Genomic DNA, 24,218 nt, shown 5'->3' on the forward strand with positions numbered 1-24,218 from the left:
TTTGTAATTAATAGCTAGTGCATTAACTAGATGTGCAGTGTGGCAGTGCATTTCGGATAGATTTTTTTTGTGTGTGTGTGTGTGTGTGTGTGTGTGTGTGTGTGTGTGTGTGTGTGTGTGTGTGTGTGTGTGTGTGTGTGTGTGTGTTTGAATATGTGCATGTGCATGTGTACCCCTGTGTGTGTCTTTGAGCATACAAAAAGGAGTCCCCCAGTACATCTACTAATGTCAATACTGCTTATTAATTTTGTACAAAATAATAACATTACATATATAAAGCGCCTGAACAGAAGCCCTTTCACAAAGGCTATAATGAGCATAGCAACATAAATCAAACAATGTGTCTCCAGGCCAGCTTAATAGTGAGTGAGGCCATCTAGAAATATGTCCTGGCAAACTTATGAGAGGAATACTGAGAAGATCAAAAGATTCTTTCTTGTTCATAATGTACTGCTGAAGCGGTAAATTAGCCAGTGCCTGAGTCCAAGGCATGCGTGAAACCAGCAGCACACGTCGGCCTGGTCACAGTAGGAGGGGCATCTGTGTTTGTGTGTGGGTGTGTGGGTGTGTGGGTGTGTGTGTGTGTGTGTGTGTGTGTGTGTGTGTGTGTGTGTGTGTGTGTGTGTGTGTGTGTGTGTGTGTGTGTGTGTGTGTGTGTGGGGGAGTTCAGGACAAAGGTTGGCAGAAGCAAGGTCTGATAAATCACATGATTCTCTACAGACCATTTCCTTCATATCCTTTCTCTATGGCTTTGATCTAATCTAAGCTAAGCGGTGATGGATAAGTGTGGGCATGTAAGCTGCTCACCCACGTGCTGCCTTTGACATAATTGGCAGAAGTGTGTGCTAACCTACCTGCTGTCTTCTGACAGAACCGGTGGATCTGCGTTGAAGGGTCTTATCCTCTGGCCTGGGATCGGAGGCTCGAGTGGAGCCCCACTCAGAATCAGGGCTACACCTCTGAGCTGCACCATCAACCTGCTCTGAAACCACTGCCTGTAAGAGGAGAGAGACAGTGGATATGTTTTTGAAGATGTGTTGATTCAACAGAAAGACGCTTTATAATGAAGCTACAGGAAAGTATTTAAGTATCCCTAATGAAGGACGAGTCTTGAGAAGTTTAATTGTAATCTGGTGCATATTGCATAATGGCTTTGTCTTAATCAAACTAACTATAAACAAAGAGTTGTATGTTATCTGTTCAGGAAAAGTCAAAAAGCATCTTTACATTGTTTTTACCTTTTCTGATTATTATTACATGTACAAACATCAGTATATATGTGGAAAACTGATTGAAAGATCGAAATACCATTTTGCTGCAATGTTAATTACTGGTAACCTGAAGCACATGGTGTTGAGTTCTCACTTTTCGCCACATTTAGATCACAAACACACTCAAGTCTTCACAAATTAGAAGCCAAGTTGTTCATATTTCCACTTTGATTGAATTATCTGCCAAATAAAATCAGGAAAGTGTAGAATATCAGAACATGAGAAAGTTTAAAGCAGTTGAACAGGCTAACCCTTTGACATAAAACCTGTTTTTTCAAACGTGTGGCAGTGGGATAGCTTTTTACCACCTCTAGTATTTTGCTATCAAGGTCCCTCTATTAATTCAGCCATCCACAGATATATTACCTGGCAATTCAAACGAGCTTGCGGGCTGTCAAACGACTGAGTTCTACAATGTTAAATGTAAGAAATAGATTTCAACTAATGTCAGTAATGCAAGCTAAGCTAGTCCTGATGCAGCTGTTGAGGATGCTCGGTGACAGGGGTGGCATTTGGAAACAAAACGGTAAGAGCGGGGTAAGCTGGTAACGCAATTGGGGAATCCTCTGTCGACCCGACTGTCTCACTTCAGCTGGCATGAGCGGGCTACGAAGGCTGGATCTTTCGCAGGATTGGTCCTAAGAAAGACGCTACCCCCGAAATGAGACACAGCTACTGTCTCTTAGCCTGTGTCTGTAAGCATCTGCTAATCTCTGCACACAGCAGGGACTACAAAAATAAACTGAGGGGGAACACGATGTAGCAGAAGGCCAACCAAGAGGGGAGGAGGTACATCAATACATACACTACTGTACCACATGAACGCCCTTTTATTGCAACTATGCAAGTATTGATTTATAAAGTCCAGGTCACTTAAATGTGACAGTTTAACATTTGCTGCTACTGCTAGCTATGAATCACCTTTGAAGATCTCAACTCTTTTGTGTGTGTCTGCAGAAAAGTTTGCTTTAAGGGGCAGGATGCACATGTTTCTGACACATATAGTCAAAGGGGATGTATGCACTCATCAAATAAGTCTTGGTAATGCTCCTTTATATTGAAGTCAACACACAAACAAACCTACATGCCTTTTCACTCCACCACCTTATATTCTCACCTTTCTTTTCCTAAACCCCTTTATAAAAGGTGTGAAACACTCGAAAACAGCATCACCTGCTGCCAACACATCTTCTCAACACATCAAATCACAGCCTTTAGTCAAACAGAGGCCTTCACAACTGTGTTTTCAAGGAGGCCAGGTAGTGAAGAAAAACACACAGGATGTCATCACCTTTTCTCCAACTAGTCCTGATTGCATTATCAGAAACCTGGCATCTGGGCGTGACCTTGTTAACTGCCAGGGTAATCAACTTTAACCAAAGGGGAGGAGAGGGGATGATAAATTATTAGTGAGGAAGATTTTGTTCATGTTTTATTAAATTGGCCTGTCAAAGGGGGTTGGTCAAATTATCTGGGGCCTCGTTTATTGGAGGCCGGCCATATTGGCGCATCTGTTACAATTATTTATAATTTTTAGGCAGTCAGGAGGATGGACTGGGTTTTTCGGCATCATCCACATAAAGCAATTTAGAAACTAACTGATGTGGGAGTGTCTGACTTTTTCCTCTCTCGAAAAATCCCCTTCCTGACTTTTATCCAGGAAAAACAGAAAAACAGGCAAACTGTTAGAGAGTGAAAACAAAGTTGTTACAGGGGACAAAGATAAACATATTACAAGCAGCTTCTTAAAAGCAATGGACAAGGACAGAGCATAGGGCTGAAAGAGAAGAAGAGAGCGTGCAGGTGCAGTGAGAAAAAAAAAAAGAGCAAGAGATTTGGGAGGAGGCTCAGGGAGGGAGTGAGGCAGGGTGGGGGCAAAAAAAGAGAAAAGCCGGTCTTGGTAATTACTGAACACGATTAGGTTCTTGGGGGAACTTGTCTGGCACTCGCAGCCCTCGCTGGTGAGGATGCGGCAGGCAGGACCATATGGAGGGAGGCTTGTGATTGTGCTCCCTGAAGCTCGTGACCCGTCTGCTGCCGAGCCCTTGAGCTGAATGTGAAATGAGACTTGCCAGGCCTAATGTTCTACACATGCACCATTTATGCCACAAAACAAATCTGATCACTGTTAATTATGTAGCAGCTATAATCAGGAGGGGCCCTGCCACACACACACACACACACACACACACACACACACACACACACACACACACACACACACACACACACACACATTACAGAACTGCATCAATACACAAACCACATTCACGCGCACATATGTGGAGCAGGATCATTTGAGAAAGTGATTAGAAAGGCTTAAGAAGTGAGGGCTAGAAGGGGCATGCCCCCACCAGGCCAGGTGCACTTTGTATTCAAGGTGGTGATTCTTCCAAGAATGTGTGTGCATATATGTATGAGTGTGTGTGTGAACTGGTAGGCAGTGAAGAGGGACTTTATGGAAGGACAGCACACAGTAAGTAGGATGTAGGATGTGTGTGTGTACACAGCCCTGAGTCCTCCCACACAGCCTGTTTGACCCGAGTGTATGTGCTCAAACGAGTGAGCGCACGTATCTGCAGCGGCACATGGCTGTGCTTCGTTAATGAGGAGGGTTGTGCTACACAGAGGTTCTCATCTAATGAGAGCAGTTGAGCTGGTAAAACACACCACTGGAGTCCATGTCATTAGTGTGTCTCTGGCCCTGGACATGGCCCGACTCCAAACACACGCTCAAGCACAAACTCGTGTTGACAACACTGTTTACTGAATAACAAATGCAGCATATGCAATATAAGCGGCTGACAAAAATAGTGTTAGAAGTCATAAAATATTTATCAGCATTATTATGGAGCATTGTTTGAATGCACAACCTTTACACAGGGTGTTCATATTGAAAGGATGACTGATATAACAGGAGAGAAGAGGCGTATGTAAATACAAACAGCAGGTTGTACTTTTAACATACTCTAAGGGGGGTCCTGACAGTTAGGCTGAAGAAATGGCCTTCCACATGGGGGAAAAATTAAAAGCAAAACAAGGCCTACGTGAAAAGCAAATTTACTATGTCTGACATTTACAAGCTTTCAAGTACATTCTCCCAAACATAACTAAAGAGGCTGAAAGTACCCGCTATTCTCATGCTGTTACAAGTTGCACTGAAAGATCATAAAAGTTGAGTTAAATACAGTACATAAAAATACACAAAAGAACCCTAAGGCTGACATTGTACTGTTTTTTTAGCTCTATTTAAGAAAATAATAATTTCAGTGTTTCTTTGTGGCATTATTATTCCATCCTCTTCACTTGATGGTTGCCATTAATGAGGATGATCAAAAGGAAAGCCTCACCTAAGAAAAACGTGACCCGGCAAAGCAGTGGGTGTATTGCTGCACATACGTGTGTGTATCTACCATTTTAATTATACATCTAAAAGTGTTTAGATTGGCTAACATAAATAACAAGCCAGAAGCAGATGCTGAAAACCATCTCAACAAGCTGAGGGATATGCACCATGTGGGCTTCCTTCCATTTAATAAAAAAAGGGGGGGGAAAGGGCCTGGACACCTGGGGAAATGTTGCTTCTGTGCTTTAGGTTCAGTCTATAAAGCCAATATCAGGGACTTTAACATGTTTACAACATTTTGTGTTACGTATGCCAAAGCTGCTTAAAAATGTGAGTGTAACACCTCCGCAGGTGCACACTACCTCCTTTAAGACTGGGTAAAATGTGTGGTTTTTAAGAGGTGATATCTAAGAGAACAGGTGTATTTAACATTTTTAAACAGACAAGATTTTGACTTGTAATAACAAAAAATAACAATGGTATTTCTAACAACATTACTGTCTATGACTTTCATTTGTTGAAGGGTGCAGGTGTATCAGTGAGCAAGAATAGTCATCCCCATAACCCTGGACTGGTGAAAAGAATAAAAGCCTCATTATTTTTAGTATTACACTTGCTTTTCCAACAAGTGTGTGTCTTGTTAACATTAAAGTTTGACTACGCTAAAACTACAAAGAGACTGGAGCGTCTTTCTCTTGTATTCATCTGAAACTTTTCTGGACTGAAATGAAAATGCCTAATTTTCCCTTTCCAATGCTGATGAGAGAATAACCAGTGCTCTGAATGACTGCCCACACAATTACCAACTAACCACTCATTTACCGTGGTGAAGGTTCCAGAAAGCCTGAGGTCTGCAATGGATCCTAATGTTGGTCTTTAATCACCGCACAGCTCTGACGATAGCCAAACAGTAAAGTACTATAAATACAATGATGCAGTTAGGGAGATTGTTGTACATGATTAAGTGTTCACAGTAGTTCGTTTTTTTGTCCACTAATGAGGGCTCTTCCCTGCTGCTAGATTGTGATGGTGAGCGACCACCCAAACCGCCAACCCAAACCTCCACAACCTGACTAGTTCAAAACAGATCTCACAGTGCATGGAGGTCGCCTGATGACCAGACAGGCCCTACAGCTAGAGGATTAAGGCATGAGGTCATTTGCAGTCCCGCTTTATGGAGATATGTTCCTGTTTTTAGTACACACGCACAAAAGCACAAATACAATTAGTGCTGGAATAAGATGTTTGGTTAAATAACCTTGGGCCTATGATGAACAAGTTAGAGACAGTTGTTATGACCCAACTTTCAAAAACGGGACTGAAAATTAGATCATGCATCAAAAAGTTGAGAAAATTCAGTGTCCTATAAAAGCGGTCTGTGCGTCAATGCCAGAGCAGGCTGCAACTCTGTTAAATAAAAGAGATTATCCCTATTATCTATACATGTACATATTTATTTGATTGAGGATTTATAAAATAAAATAATCATGTTTATTCATAGATTGATTTTTATCTCATGTCTTTCGAAAAAATTAAGAATTTCTTTAAAGATGATGATTAAATTGTATCATGAACCCGATATCGTAATATGTAATGTATCATGAGTTGCATGTATCGTTATATCCCTAGTCAAGGTAATTTTTTCATGTTCTTCCTGAAATTATTTAAACTGAATGATAAATTGTATAAATAAGTACGAAATAAATTCATAATAAGAATGATTGTAAGATGGGAAGTAGGAACAGGAATAATGTTTTATTCCTGGGGCTGCACTTGCTTTTATCAGCAACAGATATTTTTTCCATTTTGAAAAAGATCTATTGCTGACCCTGCAGGTTTATTAATATGGGAGGTTACAATATCCAAAAAACATAGAATGGCTAATATTGACTGACAGCACGCTAGATCTGTTTTGTAACTCTAGCCATTGTTCACCTTAAAGCCTTTGCAAAGTCTTGTTAAGCTTCCCGTACAGAGTTAACTTGACATAAGCCAGGAGAGAACAGACAATCAATCTTTGTGCACAGTGTGGAAGTATAACACACAATGGGTGTTATTCCTCTCACCCACCCTCCTTCGTTTTTTCCCTGCTCCCCCCCCCCCCAAAACCGCTGCGGGAGGGGTGTTCAAAGCCGTCGCTCTGGTCCATATTCAAATGAGCGCTGCGTCTCCCCTCTGTGCTCCCGTTGCGATCAGCACTTTGATCACCTCCAACAGCAACTTCCACCAAAACATTTAAAATTAAAATCAAATCTGCCTTAACAACCTGAGCATTAGAATTTAACAGGTGTTCGAGAGGAAGTTGTTACAGAATTTGCAATTATGTGCTCGGATACACACACCTTTAGTCAGACACATGCATACGCACAACCTGTCAGTGAGATTACAGAGTGGGAAACAGAAAGCCCTCCTGACTGAGTGTTATACCTTGGGATACCTGATCTGTTCACTTTGATGTCAGTGGGTAAGAAAGTTAAAGAAACAAATCAGCCAGACAGCAGCTACATGTGTTCAGTAAACAAAAGTTTATATCCGTTCTTAGCATAGGTTTTATACAAGATATTTTTGTAATAAACTCTCAGTGCTAAAAAGTGTGATGGATGAAGATTCTTCATTCTGACCCTTGAAGGGAAGAAGAGACATAAGGTTCAGTGCCATAAATTAAGCATTCTGTACATAACTATAAACACACTTGCATTTAGTCCGTTAATGCATGTACGCACACATGCATGCCCTAGCTACACACACACACACACAGCTCTAACTGCATCCTCTCTAAATGTAGTATTAATTACTGGGGGAACACTGCTGTACTGTATTTAATTACTGACTAAATGATCCATTTATATTTCAGTGCTGCTTAAATTAACAGGGTTAAGTGAGACCGGGCGATTGTAACTCACTTAACATTTGAGCTGATATCTTTAAACTTCCACAGTCTGGGGGCAGCCCTGTCAGAAAGTATCATCCAATCAAATTAAACAATTATAGTCTGCAGAGACACCAAAACTGCTCAAGTGCTGCAAAAGTATTATCTTGCACGGCATCAGCTACATTGAGTTATTTTATCTGCATGAGGAAAAAGTGAAAGTTGTGCTGCGGAACAGATTGAGTGACTAATTATAACAACAAATTCAACGTCTTCACAGCGCTGACAGAATAAGCCTGTATGGCTGAAGACTACATAATGCGTACAGCTGCTACTATTCTCAACCACTTCTTTGACATTGTGTGGTCTGAAAAACACTTATCATGTCATTAGGAGTCGTTAAAGGCCACTTCAGATGTTTCTGCAACATTAACTTCATACACATCTATTGCCTAGGGGTGACGGTTTCAAAAGGTAGTGAGCTAACTCCAAACCCCCGCTGACTGACAGAAGTAAAACTCCAACATCATCTTCAAGAACATTACTAGGCTCCAATTATATCACCTTTCTCCTCCTCTTATCTATGTTTGCTGTCTGACCGGAGAGCGTTAAAAGGACTCTCAGGTACTTGGGTGGGAGGGTAGAAAGAAGATGAAGTAAGAACGTCAAAGAGTGCATGCGAAGCCAGGACAGAGAGCTGGAGGAGATCAGATAGCTGACATGAAAGAAACTGGTGCAAAGAGAGATGGATAGATCAAGGGTGAAGTAGAACGATATTAACAGACTGATTCCCAGTTAAAGACCACCACCACAGGCCATTCTGGGGCTTGTCAGTTATCGCTGTGCCTACTAATCAACCTACACATTGCTGTCTAGATATCGTATGACAATTAGGCACTAGCTTTGGACATATAACAGAGTTTTATCATATAACATGTTTATTATATAGAAAACAGCATACATACATTATTCATGGAATCATTAGCATACATATCCTGTACCCACACATGTGTATTAAAGTTCATCAAGTTCAGCAGCAGAGCAGCAATCTGATAAAAAGAACACTTCTATGCCTGAAGTTACAAAGAACCTGATAAACTCTAAAAAGAGAATGAGAGGGAAACCTACCTTCAAGTTGGTTTGTCTGTTCGGCGAGGAGTGAAGAACTGTGTGCTGAGCCTGTTGCTGTTGTTGTATTTGTTCCTTCTGCTGCTGTTGTAGCTGGGCCTGGAGTTGCAGGATGTGTTGGTCTTTCTGAGCCAGAAGGCTGCTGAGCTCCTGGTGACTCTGACGGAGGCTGGCCTCGCTCGATGTGAGGGCCTGGTAGCACTGACTCAACTCCTTATACAACTGTCAAACAATTCAATAGGATAAGTAAAAGTTAGAGAAGCATGCTTAGGGCTGAAGGGGAGGTGAACGGTCAAAGAAATGGGTCAAGATAGAGTATGTCAAATAGAAGAATATAACAGAAAACATTTATAGAGATTAAATGATGCACTTCTATATTGGGACATGAAATACATAAACTGAGATACAAAAAAAAGGGCAAAAAGAAGAATAGAAGGACAAATAGAACATAAACTAAGAGTATAGTATGAAGTCAGAATGAAAAATGTTGATGTTCAAGACAAATACTTGTCTAACACCCCCTTGTATTGCTTTGAACCGCAAAATGTAACATCCATCAGAGAGAAAGAAGGAAGGGTTGTGAACACACTCTCAGGAACAGGATACAGTGACAAAAGTATTTTTTGAGGCATAGTTCAAATCATGTCAGGTTAAAGATAGCTTGGAAATAAGTGGGGGGAGGCCTCAGTGTACTGCATCAAAGTTGTATTTAATAATGATGAGTTTGAGGTTTGGCCTGTGTGAATACCCTCTGATAGCAGGTAGTGTCAGCAGTATGAGCCTCCTCTTGGTTCCTCAGGACTTTCTGTGTGTCGAGGTTGAGTCCCTCCAGTTGCTTGATCAGATGGCTCTGCTCTGCTGCGTGCTCAGTGCTCTGTCTGTACAGGGTCTGCACTTCTGCATAGTCACGACTACAAACATACACACACACAAACACACACACAATGAGTGCTATAAAATTTCCAACAGTTCATGAACAGTGATTGTTTATATATTGTTTAACACAAAACATCAATACTGCCCTTATTCCATTAATCTCCTGAAATGTCATGTCAAAACTTTTGAATTTGATTTGAGACAAGTGAAATAGAGAAATAAGGGGCACAGGTAGCCCAGTGTTTATGTCGCCTACAGCATGTACAGAGGCCATATTCCTCATGGCAGCTGCAGTGGGTTTGAATCAGACCCTCGCACTTTGCTCCATGTCATCCACCACTCTCTCCTCCCAACATTTCTTGTCTCTCTTCAACTTGTCCTATCTAATGAAGGCAAAAAGGCCCAAAAAATATCAAAATGGGAAAAAGAAACAGAGAAATAACATTGAAACGGTGTGATGAGGTCAAACAATATTAGAATTATGAACTCTTTCTTGATCTAGTTTAAATAATTTAACGTAATTAAATATGTGAAAATGTATTAAATGTAGGATAAAGAAAATATAGATTGTAAATTATTTATACAAATAACCACAAAAGCATTCTTAAAAAAATAGATTGCATTGTGTGACAAAGCAAGGACAGAAATAAGTTCATTAGACCTTTTTCAACAATATAAAGTACATCAAAGTTTAATGCTTAGTGTCCCAGGGATTTACCAGAGAGGCCTCCTCTAACTTATAAGGACATCTTTAATCACCTAGCTAAAACCTTCAGAACGGTCTCCAGTCCTGGTGTGACTGACACGTCAGAGTGCCTCTGGCATTAAAACAGAAAAGTAGTTAAAAAAGGTTGAGATTACCACTAAGACTCCTACGGTTCTCACAGTTTTTATCATATCGACTAAAGCTTAGTCAAAGCCTGCGCCGTTTCCCTTTTCTCCCCATTTTAAAGCACATCCACTATGCAGGGCTTATCAAGTGGCTTTAGGTGAGCCGGAGAGGAAGAAACCTGTGTCACCCACAAGCCTCACGGCGTAGTGAGAGAGCTATATAACTACTTCATGCACACACTGAAACATGTGAGGTGTTAAATACATACTTACTTCTGTATAGGACAGATACACATTTCCTTAAACTAATGAAATGACTAAAAATGTTGTGGTTGAGACAACAAAAAAACAGACTCTGTGATATACTGGGCAAAGCTTCTGCTGTAAGGGCTCACCGGAGTTGATGGAGGTGGCCCTCTTCTGCTGCTAACTCCCTCTCTTTTGAAGATAGCTGTGCTGCTAGACTACTACTGTGGCTCTGCAGACTGGACAACTCTTGCCAGGCATTGTGTAGCTTCTCCTCCAACTCCTGTTATAAAAGAATAAAACATTTTGGGGGTTTTATCACTCAAATGTTTAGAAATCTCTAATCCATATTCATGTTTTCTTTTCTTTTTTTATCAATTACAAATTAGTGAGGTTAGGATGGTATACAATGACATAGAGCACTGGGATAAACCAAAATATCCCTCTAATAGGTCAGATTATAGTGGACAGAGATAATATACAATTTCATGAGTAGAAAATTCCATTTTGGCCTGAATGAATCTACATTCCTTCAATACTAACAGATGAGAACTATTCTGAAGAACCTACATCTCAAGGAATTACACCCAAATCTAAGAATGCCTTTCATACCAAATTGACCATTGTGCTGGCAGAGGAATCTGCTTTATGTAAGTTACTTATACAGTCATTCAATACTAATTAGTAACCATCTCTGACAGCACCAACTCCATCAAATTACAATGATACTAGATATTTGCTAACCCCTTACTACTCAATACTACTGAAGTGTCTCATGGAACACATACTGCTCAGTTTAGTTCTGTTTTCCATGTTGCAAATAGCTCACACTTTATATCTGCAACATGAACCTTAAGCCTCTTTCCAGGTTCCCAGTACATTTTCGTATGACGATGTAATAGGCTTTAAGCACTGTCATGGTGCACAGAAGCACCATGGCTGAACATATCCAGTGCAGAAACGGAAAAAGGACTGCAGCTTCGCCTTTCACAATGCAGCAGATGTAAACAAAGGGTTAACGCTATAACATGTAAAGTAAAAAAAAAAAAAAAAACAGCAATCATGTTTGTTTGGAGTCCTAACATGTCAACTTATGATCATTTATTCAAAAATAATTTGTGCAGTTCAGCTGGCACTAGGTAAGATGTCATATGAATAAACATGAAAGGATTGATCAAATTGTGTTATTGATCATTTTGTTTACATTATACGAACCTTAAATCCAAATGCACTGGATTAAATGATACATCCCTGGAAAAATCTCTGCTGTGTCAAATAAATTGGCATGATGGATCAGTGCACACCCTGTTCTTTCCATCTCCATCTTTTAAATCAAAGTGTGGTACAAAAATCAGGAACAGGTGGAGGGTCTTGCGCTGTGATGGATGTGCATAGACTAGTTCCTGAGCTTCCTTCTGTCCAAGTGTAATTACTCTGCAGCCCTGACTAATTCAAGACTTTCTGTCTATCTCCATTTGACTAGTGCAGCAATATGATTCATCACGACGGTCTATAAGGAAGAATGCTATGACACACGAGTGTTAGCGGGCATCTGAATTCGTAAGGGCGATTGGAAGATGCAGCAGGTTAAAATGTGAACAAAAGATCTTCAGGGATTATGATTAGATTAAATTAATGTTTCGACAGCAGCACGTCTGTCACTGTCTGTCTGATCCCTGTATTTTGTAACTAATGTAGATTGGTATTGATTCATATTGAATCTGACAAATTCTTATTTCATTTTAGGGAGAAGGACCAAAAAGAAAACTATATTATACCCTTACATGCAAATGACTTTATACAAGTTCCTTGCAGTTGTTCTCAGCTCAATTCATTTTTTACTGAATGACTTGTTTCCCCAATGTTTGAATCATAATTAGCTCTCCTTTGAATGAAGTCCCTTCATATTTAAATTGTGTGCTTTTCTCCAGATATCTTCATATTCACATGCTGAGGAGGAAAAGGTATGAGGGAACAGAGGGTTCAAGGTGTGCAGAGGAAAATAAAAGCTTGAGGAAGGGTCCTGTTGAACTTTTTGTGTCTCTGTGTGTGTGTTTGAATAGACTTGTCCCCATGTCCGTACCCTGACTCTGGCCTGGGCAGCCTCCCTCTGTTCTCGCTGGCTGTTGGCCTGCCTCTCTTTCTCCTCCAGGTCAGCTTGCAGGGCGCCGCAGCGGGAAGTTAATCCCTCTTTCTCCTCCTCTAGAGCCTGCACCACCTGCCGATCCTCCTCCTCTTTCCTCCTACTCTCCGTCTTAATTTCCTGGATAAGAGAGGTGTGTATGATAGGGGGAGAGAAGGGGGTCATGAGGGCCAAATAAACACGGTGACGGAAGGAAAGAAAAAGAAAAAGTCAGGATTCAAACAGAGAGAATGAAAAAAGGACAGTGGAGAAATACAAAAAGACGAGCAACCCATGGGGTAGAGGCAGAGATGAATATGTAAAGAGTTGAGGGGCTTTTCTGCGGGAGCCCCCTTCATGAGCCGCCAATTGGCCAAGGTCACCTATGCTGTATGACGGGGGCCCACGCAGCCAGATGTACGCTGGAGCAGGCCAAGCTGTGCTGCAAGAGCCGGGCTCATGCAGGTACAGGGGCCAGTGTGTAAGCTTTAATGACAGGCTCCTAATGAGAATGCTGTTCACTGCAAGACCCATTAGACTCAACCTAGGTCTCCTTTGATGCTGTCCCCCACAATTTCTCGCCATGAGACCTCACCAAGTCTGTGTAAGGACCATTCCTTTATCAATTAATCATAGCCAGGTCCCATCGAAGTATAATTAGGGAGAAGCCACAGCATCACATGACCCCTTTTCACTTTTCCCCACGGAAGCAGTCATTAAGTATTTATCTGCAAGTTAACAACCTGCTTTTCCTACTTTTCCCCTCTCTCCCGCGATCTCTTTCGCTTACCCACACACACTCACAGACTGTTAAGTATTCTCTGTTGTCACTTTTAAATAAAGAAAGCTTAAAGTAAGAAAGGTTGGTACAGAGCAAGGGTTATGAACTAGAGTTTGGTGCAGCAATCAAAATGACTCAAATACCAGTGGCTATAGAGACAGTTGGCACGTCGTGTTCAGTGTAACACAGAAACATGACTTTTTGACTCGAAGGTCCACACTGCCGAAGAAAATGTGTTCCACCTACCTGATCTTCTTGACTCTTTATGGCCAGTTTTTCACGTAAAGTCGTCAGCTCCTTCTTCATTAAGTCATTCTCCTCGTCTGCTGTCGTCCTCCTCTGTAACAAGTTGTTTATTTCATGCTGCCACCCAGTCACTTTCTGTGGGCAGATAGTGAGACCAAAAAGTCACAGAGAGAAGGAGAAAAGAGAGACATTAGAGCCACAGGTTGCATTATACTCCAAAATCTTGGAAACTCTAAAATAAACAAGGGTTGGCATTCAGATCAGAGTTTGAATTGTGACGGCCCTCCCGCCAGCAGGGCCTGCTGTTGTGCTTTGCCCTTCTGTGTGTGTGTTTTGTTTACCTGATGGACACTGGTGGGTGGTTTTCTGCCTCACCTGGGCAGACCTGGCCAGTCTCTCAGGTGTATGCTACTTAAGATCCGGCAGTCTACCAATTCACTCTCTCATTCACTCCCAGCCTCTCATCATCACCACAGCTTCTCGTCGCTTAATACTTTTGTTTGATTTTGCCAATGTTAGTTTAATTTTACGCCTTACCACAAGCCGCACACTCCACACACTCATCTAAGAGCCGACACACTGATTAATTGACACCTAACTCTCTTTGTAAATTGTTATAAATTTGGTAGTTAAAAACGTACGTTTCCCTGGTTTTTGTCAGGCCATGACAGAATTAAACATTAAAAATAAAACTTAAAACATTTAAAATATTGAATAAAAAATAGATCTGTAATGTATTAATATTATTAGATTTTTTAGCATTAATCACCATAATAATAATAATAATGAAAAAATAAAGAATAATCAATTAATAAAAAAATAATGGAAAATGACCAACACAATTTTAAGAGTATTGATTGATGTCAGCCTTCTATATAAAAGTATGACGTACAGTATAATATATAATTTACGCTAAAGCTTTTAAACATTAATTTTGGTGACACAAGAAAAACATCATATTCTCACCTTTACAATCAGGAATCACTGCCTTTAAAATTAAAACAACTTTAAAACAATTATTTAACAAAACAATTGGTATTCATTTTTCGGTCAACACACATATTGATGAACTAAAATTTGAAGTAATGAAAAGAAATGAACGGCATATATAAAACTATTTAGATCAAACTTAGCTTCATTTTGATCTAGAGTGAGTCACAAAGTATTATAAAGCTCCATTAAGATCAGTTCAATAATTCACCTAACCAATCATTTTAATGGCAGTCCTCTTTTGATGCCGTTAAATGTTCATTTCATGTTTTTGTGGCCTAAGAAGTAGGAGGCTGGCCTCTTAACACTACATCAGCTGGGGTTTGGCATTGGCTGGTAATCCAGAGCCTTCTGTGGGTACACCCTCCTCTCAAATAACACTGTGCTCTGGGATGCAATTAATTGCCATGTTGAGGGAAAATCGCTCAGATATATCCAGATAGTGGATTTAGCGTTCCTCGCTACTCCTAGCTCGCTGTGCTAAGAACAGAAGGGCTTTAATAGAGATTTATACTGGAGAGCAGAAAATAAATTCAAACGTTGATAATGAGGTAGGCGAGAACAATTTGAAGCCCAGAAGTGCTCAATTGATAGAAGAGAAAAAGGGAGGGGGTTTCGGCCAAGTTAGGAGGTCTAGGACAGAAAGATTAGCGTTTGAAAATTCCCAGTGCAGTTCAAAAATGAAAGCTAATTATGTTACAAAAATGAAAAAGGAGTAGTCAGGGCAGTATATAGAGGGGGAGATGGAATTAAAGAAAGGGAATAGGAGAGAAAGAATATTATCAAAGTTGGAGAATTGAGATATCAAGAGAAGAGTAAGATCCTATAAGGAGTCAGTGGACCATTACCTCTCCCAGAAAAAAAAGGATGAAAAAACAATTATTCCCTATTAAGGTTTGTATGGTTCCAGACTGTGGATGAGATGAAGATGGTCAGAAGGCCGAATGACACTCAGTGCTCTAAATAAGATTCTCAAAAGGTCTGCTTTAACTTTTGTTAAAAAGGTAAGTTTCATTACTATCATTTAAATAGGAGAACGAGACAACGTTCTGGAAGGAAAATACAACTCCACCTCCAGAGGCCAATCCAATAAAAAGGGACATGTTCCTGTACTTAGGGGAAATGTTCATGTGACACCTGAAAGAAACAGTCACCTGTGTCAGCTTAATGCTCTGTTTTAGTTTCCTTTTTAAGTTTCATGTGATCAGGTAACTGGTGCTCCTGAAAGTTTCTATAATAACTTATATTATACATACTACATCACAGTTGAGATAGCTGGGGTGGGGGGGGTTACATATTTTTTTTAAAACCTGGCAAGCTGATGACTCTATAACAAGCAGTCTCATTAAAAAGAGCACAATTCTGGATGAGGGACGCTAATGAAAGAGACTGACAGACGCTTCAATGAAGGGATGATGATTTGGAGTAAATTACATTAGTGATGTCATTATCGTTAGCCATTATACAGTCAGGAAAAATGACTCAGGGAGAGAGGCAAAAGAAAGCAGGTGAGATATAGAGGAGTTGGAGGTGTGCAGTTGAAACACACACATTAAACCAACATTTGAGTAAGTTAAGAATATATTATTGTTTGTAATCACACCCCTGAAAGAGAAAGATGATTCCATGCAGGATATTTTAAAAAGCCAGAAGTCAAAAGTAACAACATAATAAAAAGGCTTTTCATTAAAATTTCAGACAAGTAGTTTGGAGCGTGTTGGTTGAAGAGGTTAATGAGACACGCCCTCATGAACCTTTGGACAAGGCGTTGCTAAGGGCGGTTAACCCATAGTTGCTCAACTGATGCTGATCATTGGCCAACAGATATTATATATAGGATTTAAATTTATTTGAAATGAAATTGTATGTTTTTGAAAAAAGTAGGTTTACTTTAGAAATAAAATCTGATTACTGATTTCTACTTGACTGAAACATCTTATTACCAACAACTAGTCACTATTACCAGATTCATATTTCACTTCAAATTGAATTAATCCTCCTTATATTCATCTGTCTAAGAGAGATTCAGTAAACTCAGAGAGTTAGAGCAAACTGTTCTCTGTACCTGTTCCAGCTCTTGTATCTTGTAGTCTTTGGACTGAAGGATCTCCAACACTTTTCTGTCCTTCATCTCAGCCTTGTGCTTCTCGCTATAAGAGAAAAGAAAAAGGAATAAAGACACAAGAAATGATTACAAAAACAAACAGAAATCAGTGTATTCAGTTCGTTAGCTTGTCTGATTGGTCTGATGTCATAAAGTTTCCCTTAGGGGTTAGGGGTTAGATTACTCAATAACTTTTAGTGTATCGCTGCATTTACAGTCTTGTAGAACATGTTCAATAGATTTTTAATAGAACCTTTAAAATCATCTTAGTACCTGGAGAGCATAGTTTAAAAAAAAACATTTTATATTATTTAAATTCTGTTCATATAGTAAATTAAATCTACACTTATAAAAGTGGTTATGAAAGGAGAGCTGCTGCACCAAACTTTTCTCTCTAGCCCACAAGTACCTCTTTTATCCTAATGAACTTTCGGAGAGACAAAAAAACAAGGCATCAATTGGGGACCTGTTTGTTTGGACTGCTTTAGGCCACCAGGGGCCACCCATTCCCTCCACTCATCACTTACTCCTACTACACCTCCCATCCTCGAGGCCCTTTCTCTCGTCTCTCTGCCTCTTCTGATCAGCCCTCTCCCCTGGCAGACAATGAAATAAGTATCTGGTGTCCCTGGAGGAGCTGGAACGCAAGCCGGCCGAGCTACATCTCCTTGTATATTGGCCTGTGTTCACCATGTCCTGAGCAACCAACCAATCACTCTACAAGATCCTCACAGGAAGGGGAGGGGGGAGGGCAAACGGCGGTTCCCAGTGGGCACCAGCGCTTGACTGGAGTCGACACAATTACCATGTCAATATCCTCCTGCGCATCAGGTGATACAATACACATGCACTCTCTAGGTGCATGTTTCCCCCCCCGACATCTCAGTGGACCAGCATACTTTGATGGGTTTCCTTTGGGGCTATAAAGGAACTGAAGAGGATGAGGAGAAGGAATGAGAGGCACAGATACAGAGGAACTGCACGCTGCTGCATTACTTTTTACCCCTATTGAGGGTCTACTAACAAGCATCAGGCCCCAAAAAGCGTGTGATATGTACCCAGGATAGTAAAAACTTTTGAATAAAGTTTTACATGCATTTCATTGCCAGATAAAACAAATCGAAGTAGAAAAAAACACCAGTGCTCAAACTGACGTGAAACCAGCATCAAAGGTAATATAAAGCTGAGGAAGTTTCGGTTTGTACCCCCTGTGGACAAAGCGGAACCTCTTAACTTATTGCTGACCTTGTCTTGTACATAAGTAGTATTTTCTGGAAAAGAAAGTCATTCTAACCTTATTTTAGATGTAGAAAATGCAAATCAATATGAATCTCTGGTGAGTATATTTTTAAAGTCTGTTTTCTACAGTGTGCTGTCATTCGGCTTGGAGGACATCAACCCCCCAGCAGAGGTGACAGGTGTAAAAAAAACTATATAGAAATAACTTATCTTCTCTCTGATTTTCTAGTTTGTTTTTTTAGGTCACATAGATGCTTTAGTAATAATTTCAGTCTGTGTATTAACGAGATAAAACTCCTCAAAGGAACTTTAAAGTCAAACTTTTTCTTCATAATAAGAGGGGGTATATATATTTAATTTATCCAACTGTGAAAAGACCTGGACCTCTGTTCTTTTCTGAAAGTTCCCATGCCACTGTGTTTGGAGTGGCTTAGCCACCCTGCAAAAGAGGTCATATTCAATCTCACAATTTATCCGATAAAGACGAGTATTTGGCAGGAGTGTTTCAACTGTCCAGAGTGGGTGCTGCAGAGGAAGAGTGTTTTCATTAAAAGGGTTTCCATGGTTGAACTGCTAGACCGGGGATAAGAAGGCTTAAATCAGCATCTGCACCAGATTCCGTCGTAACCCCCGCAGGACGGCTGAGGTGCCTTAAACACCCCTTGAACGACTTTTCACACATATTTCCCTTCGCTCATGAGATAAAGGAATTTTCAGCTACTGAGCCTCTCAGGTAGCAATTTGAAAGATGAATCTACTCACCGCTCAACCACCAAACTGACAGCCTGGGTCAAGTCTGGATTTGCCACTTGCAGGCGTTTCCATAGGGACCACACAAACTCCTTGTCTGCCTGTGAAAATAAAGGATTCAGTGAGTCAACAGCTGTTATTCCTGATTGAGATAAATAGCTTTAGATACATTTGTATCACAGTGCAGTAAGACTTAAAAGGAAAGCTTCAGCACATCTCAGCATTTCTGGCTGAAAAACAAAAAAATGAACAGGATGCTCAGTGACATTAGCATACGACAGAAGGGGGAGGCAATCAATAATTTAAATATCTTGTACAAAATAGTTTTTGATCCGGCCTGCCCTCTCTAATCATGAGCCTCTCCTAACAGGGATCTTCATCACTGAGATGTGACCTTGGACTCAAGGGGAGCGAGCATTGACACTTGTCATTATGCACTATTTATGACTGGGGAGAGCTGGGATCCAAATCAAAACACAAAAATCAGGCTTGCATTTTCCTTATTAATCAATTGCGCTCGAGATATGTTTTCCTCCACAGCTCCAAAGTAACTAGCCCCAAAGAAACTCAAAACTGATGACAGAGAGAGTCATCTTCAAGTGGAGAAACCCAGCCAGCCTCTGACACATTTCCAATTCAAATTGTCTCCCTCTGCTTTTTCAAACATTTTTAAGCTACATTACATTTAATGAGGGACATCTAAAAACTACATTTTCTGACATTAAAAGACAGAATTATACCAAATCGACTTAATATAAAATTATCTGATAAATTATGTTCACATCATCATAAGATAAAAGTCATCCCTCCCACTGGAATCTACTGGTCTCCAATTAGTACATGAATTTTAACCCTCTTTTCGAAAGTGTCTCATCAATTATTTACTCAAATGGCAGAAGCAGACCTTGATAAGACCATCAGCTCAACATATAAAGTAGAAGGACTGTAAATTTCTGTCTTTATATGCATATGTGTGTGTTTGTGTATATATGTATACTGTATAAACAGAGTCAGAGTCAGAGAAGAGGGATAGAGTACTCTTCAAATCAGCCCTGCAATGCCACTAACGATTAAATGAAGCATTACAGTTTGTTTGAATGTGATGGTTGGTCTCCCTCTGCCTGGCCTTTGGCTGCCATTAGTAGTTCCACAGACAAGTGTTCAGCCTGGACCCTCATCAAGAGCTCTCCTCAGCCGTATGTGTATTTAAACATGCATTGATGTGTGTTTGATGATCGCTGAATTATTAAATTTTTCAATCTAGACGCTGAAATACCATGGGCCAAACATACCACAGGCAGCCACTGGATCTCAGCCACATATTAATAAAATTAGAATGGTCTAGTAGGAACATTTTCTGGCCGACAGATGAGACTCTTTGTAGTTAATGGCTGTCCTGAAGTACATCTTGCCAGAGACTTAAGACATCAATGGTATTCAAATGCCACTATTTAAATGGTACACTGCACAACTAAAGGTCCTTATGAGATAGACAGAATCACTGATGTTCTGCTATACAAGACCACCAAGGATGGAGTCTATGTCAGTTCAATGGGCAGCAGGGACCGTCTCAAATGATCAGGGGTATACTTACACTACGATAATGTAGTGATTATGAAAAGAAAGGCGTGGGTCTCAGTCCAAAGCTGCACTCATTTGTTTGTCAACATGTTTGAGGACAAAGGCCCTCTCAATGCTATAAAAACATACACTGTTATAAAATTGTATTATGTTTTATTGTGGTCCAAGAAGACTGACAACTGAAAGGACAGAAAGAGACAAATATATCTATGAACAGCAGTTACCCGGAATTATGAGGAATAGAAGAAATAATTGGTCATTGGTTAAGAAATTGTGAGTTTGATACTATTCAATTTTGTCTACAATACAATTTTTACAGAAAAAAAACATCATAAATACTTTTGATTCCAAACCTTTGTACCCTCTGTACATAGATTTATGACACTATTCTCAAGTGTGTCTCGATATATCCTAGGATTAGACGTCAAACAAAACTTTAAACACTGCATAAATAAGGTAGCAGGCATAAATGCAGTTTCTGTCAAACAACAACACCACAACAAATGTTCCTTCCCCTGGTGTCAGATGGTGTCTGTAGTCTAATAAAAACCCAGATGTAACACATCATGTGCTGAGCCTCACATCTGTCCATCTACCTGTATAACAAGGTACAATATGCAAAGTGAGGATGCTTGGTTAAGTTCTCTCATGTTATTAGGCACCACCTGGTGGTGAGTATGCACGGACACCATCCCTCAATCACTGACTCACAAAGTGAACATGAAGGCTTCTCAAATCAGCTCATGAGCAAGTTGTGGACTTTGTTTTTTTGAGAAAACAACTTAATGCACTTCAGAAGAAGATAACTGTTGCACATTATGTACTATCTTTGATAATCATTGTCTGGTCATTCTGAGACTTTTCAGTGAAAAGCATTGATGACTAAATTATTAAGATATTATTTATGCAATCAAGTTAAATCATTAAAAAATAACTGTGAACTTCAGTCATTAGCCTGGAAAGTATATTTCACGATGCAACGTGACAGCTTTTGAGTTAGATTTTGTGGAGATGAAATATGAACAGCTAAAAACAGCTGTCCACCTCCACCACGCTCCCTAGGAATCCTTTGATTTGAAGTATTGTTAGCAAAGAGGAGACACATAATGTACCTTATAGGTGAGTCATAAGTCAATCTGTGAACAAAATGAATAAAAAAAAGGTCATTTTGATTTAAACAGAACTGCTTTAAGTTCATCCTTTTCTGCCAGATATAAAAGTGAAAAATAAGAATGATGGTGAAAGTAACTCAGAGATTAAAAATCTCATTTTTTCCACCAATAAAGGAAATATACCGTACTTATGCTTCATCGTATGTAAAGCTTGTTGTAAAGAAAAATTGTCTGATGCATTAGTGCACTGTCAATGTCACACTTCAATTGTCACTCTTAAGTTAAGGATACTAAAGCATTACCTGAAAGTCTAGTGAGCCCTATAACAGTCAGCACTTGTATAAAGTTATTATGTTAGAAGAAAGCAAGCCCTCAATATTCGTGCTTCCTATAATATAATACATTTTAATAGTTACAACAATCGAGCGGTATGTATTTGCACATCTCTGTGTACACACACATTCATACATACCTGGCACTGCAGTAACTCGTCTGATAAACTCTGAACCTGCTCCTCCAGAACCAGGACGCGAGAGTCGTCTTTAGAGGACATTTTGGGACTAAAAAAGAAAGCAAAATAACAACTGAGGATCCTTTAGAGCCTGTACAGCAGAGGATATTACGATGATATTGATGCGACAGTATCAGCATATCATATTGAACGTATGTAATCACACAGCTTATTTGAGTTTCTGTTTCTGAAAGCTACCTAGTCAGAGGATCCGTATTTTACATCTAACGTTAGCTTTATATATGCAATAATAGCACACTGGAAGTGAGAGACTGTACACAGTTTGTCCTTTACCTTTATCGATAGCTCGCTAACCAGGCAGATAGTGACTACTGTATATATCTAAGCTAGCGTTAGCCACATAATAAACACTGATGTTTTCCGTCTGCTGTTGACATCTTTCAGCGTCTTGACAGTTTACCGAAGTGCGTCACTGCATGCTTCAACGCTAGAGTACACTTTAAAGCCTTTTCAACAAAACCAAAACAAACTATCTGGACGAATCACACTGTTGTCAATGACTACCGAAGCGTCTTCAGTTTCAAACAAGCCCGCTGTTTTCCGTTTCAGTCCGGTCCCTCCGCGTCATCGAAATCACATCAGTTTACGACAGGTACCGTCACCGTACGGCAGAACGAGAGGCATCCGGATCCAAATGCAGTGGTTTCTAGAGGTGGGTCAAAAATAATCACAAATTGGTTTTTGTGTGTGTTTTCAATACGTTTAACACCAAATTCAGCAAAAATATAGATTAAAAGGAGAAACTCTGGGTCAAACTTTGATACTCTTCAGAACCATGTCTTCTTATTATCTTTATTTATATAATAAGGCCACTTAAACAGTACTATACCTGACAATAGGCTACTATCCTTTTCCCCCGAGTTAAGCATATTTAATGAGGAGCCTTTGTATTAAAAGTTCTAGGCTATAATTTTTTCTAGGATTGGGACTTCAATACTTTTAAAGGATCTGTGGCCTATTTGTTTCAACACCCAAATAAGCAGCCTTTTATAAGGATATTAACTATGTATGATATAAATATATTTCTTGAACTTGTTGATCACATTTGAAAGCATAAACAAATAATAGTAAACAATGATTGATTCGAAAGAACAGTGTCCATAGGTTCAGATATCATGTGAAATCTTGATTGTGTACATTGTTAGGCAGTGTGATGAATTGCCCTGGTGGTGACTTCTTCAATCAGCTCATGTCTCCTGCTGAGCTCTCATCAGGAGCACATTTTAGCTGACCAAGGCCAACTCTGAGCAACAGTTAAAATCAAGTTCATATCACTATGGCTGAAATCCATTGGCTCTAAATAATGAATAACTTATATGTGAGAGAATTCTTAAACGTCTTATGCAGTGGATGGTGAATATGCAACATTATGTATGTGCAATGATACATCTGTGTTTTCTGCTCACTTAATCACTTTTAGGCTTATTATAGCATGCTGAGCTGGACTTAATAGTAGGCCAGTTACCTTTCTAATAAGGGTCAGGCCATTTTTAGATGTAATTCAGGGCCTTACATCTTCTTCCTAGTTAAAATGAGCAAATGTATCTGACTAATTTGGATGACATTTTACAGTAATCTATTGCATATCTCGAGTCAATGAAGGTTGAATGACCCTTGTTTGCACACTGTCACACTATCGCTGGTTACTGAGCTTGAATAGAACTCAGCAGTCATGATGTATATTTTTATACCTGTGTGTTTTATAACATCAAATCAAATCAAGTGAAAACATGGACCAAAAAATTAAAAAAGGTTCATTCCAAACCCTCTACAATTATTCCAGGACATTCAAAACACTAAAACGAAATGAAATGTTTTATAATACAAAAAAAACAAGATAATGTGTTAAAACACTGTTATCCATCCTGTATGTATTTTGTTAAAAATTTCCATCTTTACATTTGTATTTATCTTCCATGTTAAATACATTAAATGTTGTCTGATTTTCTGGTTGAAATTGTTTGTCATAAAGTCTGATTTAATAAAAAGTACACACTAATCTTATTTATATTAAAATGTCAATCTAATTTAAACCTCAAAAAGCTATCTTTGTGATGACATTCGAAGACTTCCAGATTAAACTAGTTTTTATGAGCGTAGCACAGATGATGTTTCAAAAAGAATTAGAAGATAGGATATATTATGTCCAGATTTCATTTAAACAGTGCCGACAAGTGAGGTCAAACACAAAAAG

The 24,218-nt window shown here is 39.6% G+C and overlaps 1 protein-coding gene across 1 annotated transcript in view; it reads right to left on the reverse strand.

Annotated features, from left to right (window-relative positions):
* The window catches only part of cntln (centlein, centrosomal protein), an 82,431-nt gene extending 59,874 nt beyond the window's left edge, over positions 1 to 22,557 (reverse strand). The window contains exons 1-10 of the mRNA XM_061057989.1: positions 22,298 to 22,557; positions 21,965 to 22,052; positions 18,812 to 18,900; positions 16,772 to 16,856; positions 13,717 to 13,851; positions 12,651 to 12,830; positions 10,717 to 10,850; positions 9,363 to 9,525; positions 8,615 to 8,836; positions 855 to 995 (exon numbers count right to left, since the gene is read on the reverse strand). Of these exons, the coding sequence (XP_060913972.1) occupies positions 855 to 995; positions 8,615 to 8,836; positions 9,363 to 9,525; positions 10,717 to 10,850; positions 12,651 to 12,830; positions 13,717 to 13,851; positions 16,772 to 16,856; positions 18,812 to 18,900; positions 21,965 to 22,045 (1,230 nt within the window). The 5' untranslated portion in view covers positions 22,046 to 22,052; positions 22,298 to 22,557. The remainder of the gene's footprint in view (positions 1 to 854; positions 996 to 8,614; positions 8,837 to 9,362; positions 9,526 to 10,716; positions 10,851 to 12,650; positions 12,831 to 13,716; positions 13,852 to 16,771; positions 16,857 to 18,811; positions 18,901 to 21,964; positions 22,053 to 22,297) is intronic.
* Positions 22,558 to 24,218: the final 1,661 nt, after the last annotated feature.

The sequence above is a fragment of the Labrus mixtus genome, chromosome 2 (genome assembly GCF_963584025.1).
Source record: "Labrus mixtus chromosome 2, fLabMix1.1, whole genome shotgun sequence".
NCBI lineage: Eukaryota > Metazoa > Chordata > Actinopteri > Labriformes > Labridae > Labrus > Labrus mixtus.